At 51.6% G+C, this 12,302-nt stretch overlaps 1 protein-coding gene across 8 annotated transcripts in view; it reads right to left on the reverse strand.

Moving 5' to 3' along the window:
* Positions 1-7,516: 7,516 nt before the first annotated feature.
* MAEA (macrophage erythroblast attacher, E3 ubiquitin ligase) overlaps positions 7,517-12,302 on the reverse strand; it is a 40,251-nt gene continuing 35,465 nt past the window's right edge. For 4 of the 8 annotated variants that reach the window (XM_023638538.2, XM_070264071.1, XM_070264069.1 and 1 more), the window contains 3 exons: positions 9,896-10,029; positions 8,694-8,889; positions 7,517-8,453 (listed from right to left, as the gene is read on the reverse strand). In XM_023638538.2, the coding sequence (XP_023494306.1) occupies positions 8,358-8,453; positions 8,694-8,889; positions 9,896-10,029 (426 nt within the window). In that variant the 3' untranslated portion in view covers positions 7,517-8,357. Of the gene's footprint in view, positions 8,454-8,672; positions 8,890-9,895; positions 10,030-12,302 lie in introns of all 8 variants that reach the window. The other 4 variants (XM_023638537.2, XM_023638539.2, XM_014738668.3 and 1 more) reach the window with 2 other exon arrangements.

Consider the following 12,302-nt stretch of genomic DNA (forward strand, 5'->3'; position numbering starts at 1 on the left):
CCCCTGGACCCCTCACCCCATGTCCAATCTGCTCAGAAATCTGGACAGCCCCAATTCCGAGCATGTTCAGAACCTGAGCACTTCTCACCACCCGGCTGCCACCGCCAGGGCCCAGCCACGTCCCCTCAGCAGGCCACTGCGGACTCCTTCTGTCTCCCCACTTCTGCCCTTGTGCCCCCAGAGTCCATTCACCTTGCGGTGGCTAGACTGACCCTTTCAAGTCTAAGGTCAGATCATGGGCCCCATAGACCCTCCAAAGGCTCCGACCGCAGAGTAAAACAGACCCTTCCCACTGCCCGGGGGCCTTCCTGATGTGTGCTTGCCCCCTGCCACCCCCTCCAGCTCTCCCTCGCTTCACTCCAGCCTCCTCGGGCTTCTGTGGAGCCAACCCTCTGCTGGAAGGCTGCTCATATCTCACCCTGAGCACTTTCTCCTGCAGCCTCTTGCCTCCTCTGCTCTCACAAGTTCTCCCTCTCTCTGTTTTCTTAGCCTCCTCTACTTTGTCCCATGGCCCTTATGACCTTCTGTCACACAAGGCTTGTAATTTTATCATCAGTTTGGTTTTTTTCTCTTCACTCCCAGTACATATGCTCCATAAGGACACGGATGTTTGGTTTGTTTCATAAGGTCAGGCACACAGTAGGTGCTCACTATTTGTTGAATGTTGATTGACTAAAGAAAATCAGCTGAGATGAATTGTGGTGAGAACCAGAAGACATTTTAAAAGAATCAACTGGAACTTTCAGAGACGATAAACCCTGAGCAGGATAAACGCAAAGAAAACCACCCAAGGCACATAATCAAATTGAGGAAAACTGGTAACAAAGAAAAATCTTAAAAGCAGTTGGAGAGAAGAGGTGAATTACAAACAGATACAAACGTTAGAGAACAAGAGATTTCTGGGCTGAAACAATGCAAGCTTGAAGACAATGGAACAAAATCTTCAAAGTAGTAAAAGAAACAACACTGTCAACCTAGAACTGTGTGCAGTGAAAGATCGTTCCAAACTAAACTAGGGTGAAATAAAACCATTATCAGACAAATAAAAGCTGAGTGAGTTCACAGCCAGCAGGTCTGCAGTGGAGACGCTAAGGGTGTTCAGATGAGAGGAGAGTGTCAGTAGGTGCAAACTCAATTTATGAAAGGAAGGAAGGGTGTCAAAATGGTAGGCATGTAACATCGATTTTATTTTAAATTTCTTTTCTAAATCATTGACTGCATAAAGAAAATATAGTAACAAGGTATCGTAGGGTGTAGGACTTCTGTGGGAGAAAAGTATACGATGACAGTAGCTCAGAGAATGGGGGAGAAATGGTGGTGTGTGCTCTAAGATTCTCCTTTTTCCATGGAGTGGTAGGATGATGTTTGAAGGTACTTGTGATAAAGACGTACACTGAACCACAAATAAGGAGGTATAGCTGAAAAGTCCACAAAGATGAAATGGAGTCATTTGAAAATACTCAGCCCAGAAGAAGGCAAGTGAAGATGGAGAAGGGATGAAGAGCAAGTGGGACAGCTGGAACTCAAGGGCAAGGTGCCCGATGTAACCACGACCATCACAGCTGAGGAAAAGGCAGCGATTGTCCGACTGGATTAAGAGACCCAGCTACGCCATCTACAAGAAACACACTTCAAACTTAAGATTTGAGTTACAAGTAAAAAGATCAAGAAAGATACCATGTGCACACGCTAAGGGCAAGAGCTGGAATGCTGTGTTCACTTCAGACAAAGCAGATTTTATAAAAGGAAATGTTACCAGAGATGGGCATTTCCAAATGGAAAAGGGGTGGGTCCTTTAAAGACGCTAATCCTAAAGGTGCTCATGCCTGATAACAGAAACTGAAAATATGTGAAGTGAAAACTGACAGACCTAAAGGGGAAATAGACTAGTTCACGATTCGAGCTGTAAATTTTAAGACTCTTCTGTCAGTGATCGATGGAATAAGTGGAAAGAGAGCCAGTAAGGATATGAAAGACTTTAACACCACCCACCACCCTGCCTCAACTGACAGTGGAACGCTCCACCCAACAGCAGATGCACGCTCTCGTTAAGCACGCGTGGAACATTCACCAAGATGGACACAAAACAAGACTCTCTAAATTTAAAAGGATTGAAACCAGACAGTGTATTTTCTAACAACAGAATTAAATTAGAACTTAATAAGAGAAATACTTGGAAAATCTCCAAATATTTGGAAATTAGCCAACAGATTTCTAAATAGTCCATGGGTTGAAGAAGAAATCACAAGGGAAATTATAAAATATTCTGAACTGCATTCAAATGAAAACAATATAAAAATTTATGGGATGTTTATGCTAGAAATGAAAGGCCCAAAATCAGTGATCTAATCTGCCCCTTAAGAAGCCAGAAAAAGAACAATTAAACCCAAAATAAGCAGAAGGAAGAAAATAATAAAGAGCAGAAATCAATTAAATAGAACGAAGGCAAACAATGGGGGGATCGATCAATCAACCAAAAGGTGGGGTTTTGAAATGATCCATAAACCTGATAAGCCTTTGGTGAGGCTGATCAAGAAAAAAGAAGAAACAAGTGAGCGATATCAGGGATGAGAGGGGGCATCAGTACACATCCCACCGACATGAAAAATAAGAGAGTGCATTAGGGACAACGTAACCCACTGGTACAATTTAGCAAAGTACCAGCAAATCGAATCCAGCAATACATAAAAATAGAACACACAAGACCAGTGTGCTCTATCCCAGGCACACGATGTGTGTTCGACAATTCAAGTTCAGCTGATACAACTCTCCATGTCCACAGAAGGAGAAAAGTCATATGGTAACTTCATTAGATAAAGAAAAGGACATTTGACAAAATTCAACATCCATTCATGATAATGAGTCAGGAAAGGAGAAGTGAACTTCCTCACCCTGACAAGGAGCAGGAGAACCTACATCCAACATCATCCTCAATAGTGAAAGGCAATGCTTCCCACCCAAGATTGCAAACAAGACAAGGATGCCCATTCTCACCCTCCTATTTGACACTGGGCTGGGGGCTCCAGCCAGCACAGGAAGGGAAGAAAAAGAAAGGAAAGGCCTGGAGATTAGGAAGGAGGAAGCAGAAAAAGCGAGTCTTTATTTGCACATGATACAATAAAGGTGTACAGAGAAGCATCTTTGCACATAGATGTACATAGAAGATGCTTTAAAATTTACCAAAAAGCTACTAGAACTAATAAGTGAGTTTAGTAAGATCACAGGACACAAAATCAATTATATGTTACCATATGGGAACAATTGGAAAGTTAAATTTAAAAGTTACATTACAACAGCATTAAGGATCATGAAATACTTAGGGTTAAATTAAAATGCAAAGTATGTTCACTGAAAACTATACAACATACATGAGGGAAAAGAAAGGGGATCTAAATACAGAGAGATCGCCTGTGCTCGCAGACGGGAGGACTCGATATCCTCCAGATTTAAGCCTCTGTTATGGACTGAATTGTTTCTCTCCTCCAAACTTTATGTTGAACCCCAACCCCTCATGTGGCTGTATTTGGAGGTAATTAAGGTTAAATGAGGTCACAAGGGTGGGGCCTGATCCCATAGGACTGGTGTTGGTCATTCCAGGGAGAGGAAGACCTCTCTGCAGCTCCAGCTCCAGCTCCACGTGAGGACACAGCGCGAGGCACCGTCTGCAGGTGGGGAAGTGACCCTGCCAGGACCTCGATCTTGGACTTCTGGCCTCCAGGACCGAGAAAGTAATTTTCTATTGTTTAAGCCCCCGGTCTGTGGTCTTGTCATGGCAGCCTGAGCAGACTGAGACCTCCCCTAAGCTGATCTGTAGATTCAATGCAATTCCAATTAAAATCCCAGCAGAATTTTCTCTTTTTTTGGTAGACTTTGACAAGCTAATACTAAAATTTATGTGGAAATTCACAGGAACGATTTCGAAGAAGCAGAGAATAAGTAACACAAAAGGGATTCTACTGCCTGGTTTCAAGATTTCCTTCAAAGGTCCTGGTGGTAGTGTGGGGATGGCCCCAGAGCAGTTACATAGAAATCGGCAGCCAGCCAGATCCAGATGGGTACAGTCAGGACTTTTTTTTTTAAACAAAGGAGCCAACATTACTCAACGGGGAGAGAAAACGTCTTTTCAACAAATGCTGTTGGAACAACAGGATAAACATATGGAGGAAAGTGATCCCAACCTCTTCCTCACACCACACACAAAAGTTAATTTGCAATCATTACAGACTGATGGTCAATACAGGGAAACCTCATTTAAAATGGAGTCAGGAGGCCAGAAGGGAGAGCTCTGACACAGTACCACTGGAGGTCAACTACAGACCCTAACAGAAGCTGTCAACAGGAGGAATCCTCAATTACAGGAGAAAGGACATTGCATCCCAAACAGAAACCGACGACCCCAGCAACTCAGCCATTGAGAAGCCATCGCCACCCTGAGCCCTTGCTTTTCTCCAGTGGACTTTCCTTCAAAACAGCCCCTCCCAATTTCCCCTTTTCTCTATAAAATAAGGTTCCTCTCCCTTGTTTGTTGGGTTTGCCTATGGTCTGCCACAGCATGCATATCCCAAATTGCAATTTGTTGGCTATTCCCAAATATACTTGTTTTGCTGGTAAAATAACTGGCTATTTTATTTTTAAGGTTGACAAGACCTAAACATAAAAGCTAAAACTAAATTTTCTAGAAGATACAAGAGAGTATGATTGTGACCTTGGGATGGGCAAGTATTTCTTAGGACACCAAAAGGCATTAACCAAGGGCCAGCCCTGTGGCCCAGTGGTTAAAGTTCTGTGACCCCCTCTCCGGTGGCCTGGGTTTGCGGGTCTGGATCCCAGGTGCAGACCCACTCCACTCATCAGCCGTGCTGTGGTGGCATCCCACGTATAAAGTGGAGGAAGATTGGCACAGATGTTAGCTCAGGGCGAGTCTTCCTCAAAAAAAATAGGCACTAACCATGAAAGAAAAAATCAGAAATTGAACTTCACTCAAATTAAAACCTCCGCTGATTAAGTGACACTGTTGATCAAGTGTGAAAACATATATCCAACAAAGGATCTGTATCCAGAATATTTAAGTAATTCCTACAAATCAAGAAAAATGAGATAATCCAATAAAAAATGGGCAGATGACTTGAACAGATGTGTGACTAACCAACCAGCACATGGAAGGGGCTCAGAGTCACGAGTCGTGGGGGAAGCACAAACCCACGCCCACTGAGCCGCCGCCTCAGGAGAGAAAGCGTCAAGCGCTGACGGAGCTGCGGAGCTGCCGGAGACTTGCATGCTGCCCACGGATGGCACGGGGCAGCCCTGCTTCGGGGGAAGTCTGTGCACGGTCAGCACTGCGACCCAGTCATTCCGCTTCCAGATTCTGCCCGAGAAACAGAAATGATGTCCGCAAAGACTTGACACCGGTGTTCACGGCAGCTTCCTTCTTAGCTGAAAACTGGAAACAGTCCAACGCCCACCAAGAGGGAACGGGTCCACACCGTTGGTTGTGGAAGGGCTGCTCCTCTGCCACGCACAGGGGCCACGGGGGTACGTGGCAGCCTGGAGGGACCTCGGGATTTGCTGAGGGAGACAAGTTGGACACAAAGAGCAGACAGGCTGTGATCCAACGTACACGGAGGCAGAACTAACGTGATAAGCCCCCGAGGGTGAAACCCCCGAGGGTGATGCGTGTGGGCTGTGGAGTCTGGAGGAAGAAATACCATGTAACTTTGTGGCATCTGGGAATGCTGTGTACCCAGGTGCTTACGTGTGTGCACACATTTACCAAGACTCATCCAACTGTTTACTAAGACCTGTGTATTTCAATGTATGCAGATTTTACCGCGATTTAAAAACGGCCACGGTGCGCTAACACCCACAGGTACAGGACGTCTGAAACCAAGGCCCCGGGCCAAGCGCGGCCGGATGTGGGGCTGGTGCGGCGCACGTGAGTGGGTGCAACCGACCGTGTGTGGTGTCTGCTAAGCACGGGACCCAGCAACCCCACTCCTTGGCACCTCCCCATAAAATGAGTGTACGTGTTCAGCAAACGTCACGTCTAAGCGTGTCCACCAGTGTGCAGACAGGAGGAATCTGTGCTCTGTTCACCCAATCAGACACCGTGTGGCAGCAGGTGGCGTGAGTGACTGTGCCTCTGAGGGTGGGTCGCTCAGGGCAATTCCCGCTCTCAAGGTTCCAGAACGGGCTGAGCCACTCTGACAATGAAGTATCGATGGGGAATGTTGACAGGAAAGGACCCAAGGGCAGCCAGGGGGCTGGGATGGTCTGTGTGGCCACACGCGTGTGCACATATGCAGAACCTCATTACGAGTGGTGCATGCAGTTACACTTCAACAAAAAGGAAAAAGAAGAGGAGCAGGCAGGTGAGGCCCTGCTCACAGCACCCCGCCACTCACCTCAGGGCCCAGGGTGGCCCGCATCGAAGGAGCCCGTCACAGCTGACAACTCAGAGCGGCACTTCAGGTGGAAGAGGCCCATGTGCAGGCGGAGGCGCTGCCAGCATGAGGCAAGTTGGCACTGCACAGGTCATGGGAGAGGAGAGCGTGGCAAAGGCCCAGAGGCTGTGTCTGTGGGACGCGGACCCAGGGCACAGGGGAACAGAGGAGAGGTGAGATGGGGGCAGGGGTGGGAGCTGGTGGAGGAGCCCCTGGCAGGCCAGGCAGGAAGAAAGGAGCAAAAGAGCCTACAAGGTGCGGCCAAAGTGGAGAGCAGGCGTGAGGGAGCAGTAGTGAGGGGCCGCGGAGGCCCCCTGTGGCCTGAGCAGGAGGCATCTGAAGGAGCAACGGGGGTAGAAGTGGACAGCACAGAGCATGTCTGCGTCCAGGCACTGGGCAGCAGGGCAGGTGGCCCCAGCAGGAGAGTGGGGCCGGCTCCCCCAGAATCACCAGTGCCCTGACAATCAGGCTGGGATGGTCTCCAGCTGCATCTGAGCCCCACTGTGGCCACAGTGAGAGGTTAGGCAAATTAAGAAGAGGAATCTGCCAAAGGGAAACTGGGAGCTCCTGGGACTGTGGGGATGCAACGGGCGGCCCCTCCACCAAGGCAGGACCCCCAGGTGGAGGGGCCTCATGTCATCCATCGCCCGAGTTGTCCTAACTTTGAGCCGCCTTGCAGTGCCATCCCCACCCAAGTTCAGCGGGTGGATCTGAGCGGCGGGAAGGGCCCTGGTGGTGGCCTGTGCCTGGACAGACGCTCGGAGCATGGTGCCCTCCTCCTGCCCAGGCGCCTGCTCAGCAGGAGACGTGCTCTGCTGCAGGGGGACCCCCAGTCACAGGTGCTGTGAGGCAGTGGCCGTGCGGCTGACAGGGTCCTGGAGCAGGACCCCGGGATGGAGCTCTGGAAGGCGCAGCTCTGTCATTGTCACACCAGAGCTGGACGGACTGCACTGGGGGCTGCTCGCAGCCCACCCAGGCCCCCAGCCCGCCCACTGCTGACCAAAGGGGCTGGTACAGGGGAGCAGACACGACCCGAGGTGTCAGAAACGCACAGCAGCTTCCGCCTCACACAGAAAGAAGAAATAGAAAACCCTTTTATTAATACGTTTTACATTTACAGTTTATTAGCTAATCAACATCGACATGCAAAAATAAGCGCTAAATACAAACCTCTACGATACGGTGGTGTGTGAACTACAACGGTTCGTTTGATTTGAAGTCATCGGTGGCTACTTCAACTGAACTATTAGTTTCTGTAATGAATAGTGTTCAGACCTAAGGTTACCAAACCATCCGCAAGGCCTCTGCAAAACTCAGTCCCGGGGCTTCCACGCGGATACATTCTCAGGCAGGAGATAAGGCGGCACCAATGACGTGCGTCCTGACACGGCCTGCGGGCGGGGCAGTCCTGGACGCGCGCCTCTCCCCCGGCCCGTGGCGCCAGCGTTGGGAGCAGCTCTACAAGGAGTCACAAGGTCACCCGTGGCGCCTCCGAGTCGCTGCAGGTCCATCGGCACGGCCGCCCCCGTCCAGGCCACGCGAAGGACCAGCCTGTTCCCAAGGTTCGTCATTAGCAAAAGGGAGGAAACTGAGAACACAGGGAAATAATCGATTCCAATTTTTGACATGTTCTAAAGTTTCCCTCAGTGTGAAGTCAGTCTTTAAGGAAAAGTCTCTTTGAAGGTGAAAGTACTTTTCAGAAGCATCAAGTAGTTGACTCACGTTACAAAATCCTACCAATCAAAACGCTGTTTTCAAGTACAAACCTGTTACATCCCATTCCTCTCTCCTAAGAGTATTTATCGTTGCTCACTGATCTTTGGTCGCAAGAAACAGAAACGCCGCAGCAGCCGGGGCCGAGGGCGAGGGGCTCCCTGCGGCTGCCCGACCCCGCCGCGTGCGCTTGGCGACGCAGGCCTACATGATGTACACTTTCTCGGCTTGCGAGAAGTGGAAGACTTCTTTGGTTCTTGGGCAAACAACTTTATCATCTTGACGGATTGAGAGCAGGGACTGAAAAACAAGATGAGAACGCATTAAGACAAGCCAACGTGATGCACGTTAAGATTCCCATTAAAAATCACACAACGAACTATCAGGGAGCAAATCATCATTCTGCAAAAGTCACTTCTGGGTGGTACTCCCGTCAAAGCAGCCTCAGCCCGTAACCCATCCCGTCCTCCCCGTCCAGCGACCCAGCCCAGACGGGGGACGAGGTGAGCTGCAACGCACCCCCCACGCCCTGGCCCTCACGTTGTAGCCGTAGACATAGCCATTGGGCAGCATCATGGGCGGGTTGTTCTCATTCATCACGTCGCCCGAGATCTTGCAGACCAGGCGGGAGTTGGCACAGTGGGCCATGGGTAGGGGCTGCGCCAGCTTGTTCAGGGAGCGACTGCACACAGGGCAGTCGGGGCTCTTGGAGCTGCCGTCCTCCTTGTAGCACTGCCTGTGCTTCAGGTTAAGGAAGGTCTCAGGTGGCGGGAGACAAGGCGCACTGAGGCCACTCCCTCTGCACTTGGACACCAGGCAGAAAGCAAGTATGGAGTTCTCTTTCAGGCCAAGAAAACACTGCCTTTGGCAGGAAAACAGCCTCAGTGAGGCCTGAGTGGGAACAAGAGGCCAGGGCTCCTCTTGTACTAGGAATGTGGAACATGCCCACTGGGTGGCCCCACGCGCCCGCCCTCATCCCTGCACCAGAGAGTCTGGGGGCCCAGAGAAGGCTGAGGGCTGCAGAGCACTCAACACAGGCCACCCGGCTCTCTGCCAGGCTCCGCCGGGGACCAGCAGTGGCCCCAGGATAGTCACTAGCCCTCTGGGCCCCAGTCCTCCTCAACAGGACCCACGTCCTGACACGTGGGGCCTGCCCAATGTGCCCAGCATCAGATGATGGTGCTGACAGGTGACAACTAAGGGGCAAACAGCCCAGGGGTCCTGAGGGGGAGAAACCAAGGGGCAGTCCCGGAGGGGACCACATTCTGTACTTGAGAGGGACCCATATGCTGGGGTCGGAACGCCTCAGCTCTCTGGTAACGGGGCTGCTGCTCTGCTGGAGATGCGACTGCCATTTCATGAGCTCAGGGGAGAAGAGCAAAGACACTTGGCTGGAACAGCAAGGGCTGAGACAATGAAAGTTCGAGGATTCTGGGGAATCTCACGGGAAACTACTCTGAATGGTTCGAGTCCCAGCTGCCAGGAAGCATGCAAACATCTCTGCACTGGCCGGGCGGTGCTCCTGGCACGCCTGGAAGGAGAGGGAGGGGAGTGGTCTCGGTGCGGGCTTCTGCAGACCAAGGGAGACTCTCCACCCACCACCGTCTCCACACACGGCAGGAGCCCGAGTCTGGGCTCGGTTTTCCGACAGAGGACAAAGGCTGGCCAGGGTGGGATTGCGGACACGAGGCCTGACCGAGCAAGGCCGAGCGCGAGGGGCACCCTCGCAGCCAGAAGGATACGGTGTCTTTATCGCCGAGAGGCCGGCCTGCAAGGTGAGCGTGAACACGGAGTTGTTCCCCAGCTGGTGCAGCCGGTAGTTGTCGTACCGGAACTGCTGGATCAGCATCCGCCACCGGGCCGGGTCCAGCAGGTCCTGCAAGAGACAGGGCAGAGGGCGCTGGGGACCCTCTGGGGACAGCTTACAAAAGCATGCTGTCATCACCGACAGCACAGACCAATGTGCAGCTGTTTCCATGTGGATGACAAAGGCAACAGACGAACTGCCCACGAACCCTCGCGCAGCCCTGACTTCCAATCGCTGACGGACATTGAGACCTAACTTTCTGGAGCACTGAACGCTCCTGGGTGGACACGCTGCTCTGGGGCGTGTGGGTGCTGTGGCCTCCTGGCAAGAACAGAACCCAGTGGGCTGCAAGGACAGCTCGGCAAAGACGAGCTCTGGAGCCTCCTGCTCAGAGCTTTAAAGATTAAAAGGAAAAGTCTTATTCCAGGAAATAACGTATTAAATGGGAAACGGCAGCTCCACCTCAGGTTGAAGAATCAGAACACAAAATTAAAGCTGGTGGACGTCCGTCCCCCGTCACCGGGGCTCAGACTCAGAGACGGGGCAGGAGGGCGCAACATCCTCACACCAACCGGGAGGCCGAGCAGCCGCGTGGAGAGGTGTCGTCAGCCACCGTGTGGGATCCTCAGAGAGGCCGGGTCTCGGGACACATCACACTTAACTCCAACATTAAAGAAAGTGCTTTTAATATTATTTTATCAAAGCGAACTCCACACGAGGCTAAGCCGCGGCTGCGAGGCTCGCACTGAAGGGTGACGGCCCGCAACTCACTCCCGAGACCCTCTGCTTCCAGCTCTGGGGCAGCCACCTCTCTGAACAGTCCTGTTCCTTGCGTGACACTTAGACACGCCTGTGACTTCCCACCACAAGGGACGAGTGTTCTGCTGCCCTAACGGGGCCACTCCGCCAATCTCACAAGCGGTTGGTTCTCTGCTCTTCTGACTTCAGGACACACCTCTTTTTAGGTTTTTGCCTCGACTCTCTTTTTAGGTTTTCTGCATCATAAACGGCCTGCTTCCTCTGAGCCAAGGTTCTCTCATGCGCATCTCGGTCTTTCGTGCTGCTGAACTCCTCTGACCATCGTGCACAGTGAAGAGGCTGTGAGTCTGTGGGCTGTGCCTGTCACCCGGCAGGCCTGGACTCTGAGTGAGTGGGTGGGCACAGCTGTTCTGCTGAGGACGCCCCTGCAGATGGAGGGCTCTGCTCCGGGGCAGGGAGGGACATGAGCACTGGCCGCTGTGGTTTCTGCTGTGCTGGCACAGAGGCTTCTCCGAGGTCCAGTATGCCTGCCCTGGAGGCAGTGGATGGCAGCACTCCTGGCTCCTTGCTGCACAGCAAGGCCCCTTCGGAGAGGAAGGAGACACAGGCTCCACGCCCATCCTGAGCTGGATACTCATCCCTAGGAGCCAGTCGGCTTTTCTTGAATTTCTAACCAATCTTCTCCGGAGCAGGGAAGAGAAACTTAAGATACTATGAGTTAAGATCTGAGTGTAGACGCATCACCTGGAGATCTCTGGGACCTGATGATTTTAATTATAAGAGATTCCAAAACACCGCAGAACCGTGTGAATTCAATCAGGGTGGAGGAGCTTCCAGCCGTCTATCGATGTGAAGTGGAGCCTTCAGAGGTGCTTAGGTCATGAGGGTGGAGCCCTCACGGATGGGATTAGTGCCCTTATAACAGAGACCCCACAGAGCTCCCTAGACCCTTCCACCGCGGGAGGACACAGCGAGAAGTCTGCACCAGGAAGAGGCCCTCACCTGACCACGCCAGCACCCTGATCTCAGACCTCCAGCCTCCAGAATGTGAGAAATAAATTTCTGCTTTTTATAAGCCACCCCGTCCGTGGGATTTTCTTATAGCAGTCAGAAGGGACTAAACAGGGGTCAAGAGAGAAAACAAACCAAACGCATAAGCAATATACATATGGAAAAAGTGGGCACAGCTATGGAATCAGGTAACGGGCAGAGGCTGGGAGTCTGGTGCTGCGCCTAGGAGCCTGCACTGCCAGGAACGTACTGTCACGGGTGATTCTGCTGGGAGCGCAGGAGGAGAGGAGAGATGGAGAGAGAGCCCACTCTTCTGCGAGAATTCCTCAGGGGCCACGAGCACAAGGTGCGTGGAAACGCCATGCTGGGAGGCCTCAGACGGAATGAGGAATGTGTGGCTGGGAACCAGAGGAGTGGCGACCACTGTTATAAAGTGGCAAAGGGCTCGGCTGAATGTGTTCCTGTCCCGTTGTCTGTGGAAGGCAGAAGCTGTGAAGGATGAAATCGGGTATCTCGTTGAAGCTCCTTCTAAGCAAAGTGTGGATGGGGAAGCTTGGCTTCTCTTGAGTGTT

This window comes from Equus caballus, chromosome 3 (genome assembly GCF_041296265.1).
Source record: "Equus caballus isolate H_3958 breed thoroughbred chromosome 3, TB-T2T, whole genome shotgun sequence".
Lineage (NCBI taxonomy): Eukaryota > Metazoa > Chordata > Mammalia > Perissodactyla > Equidae > Equus > Equus caballus.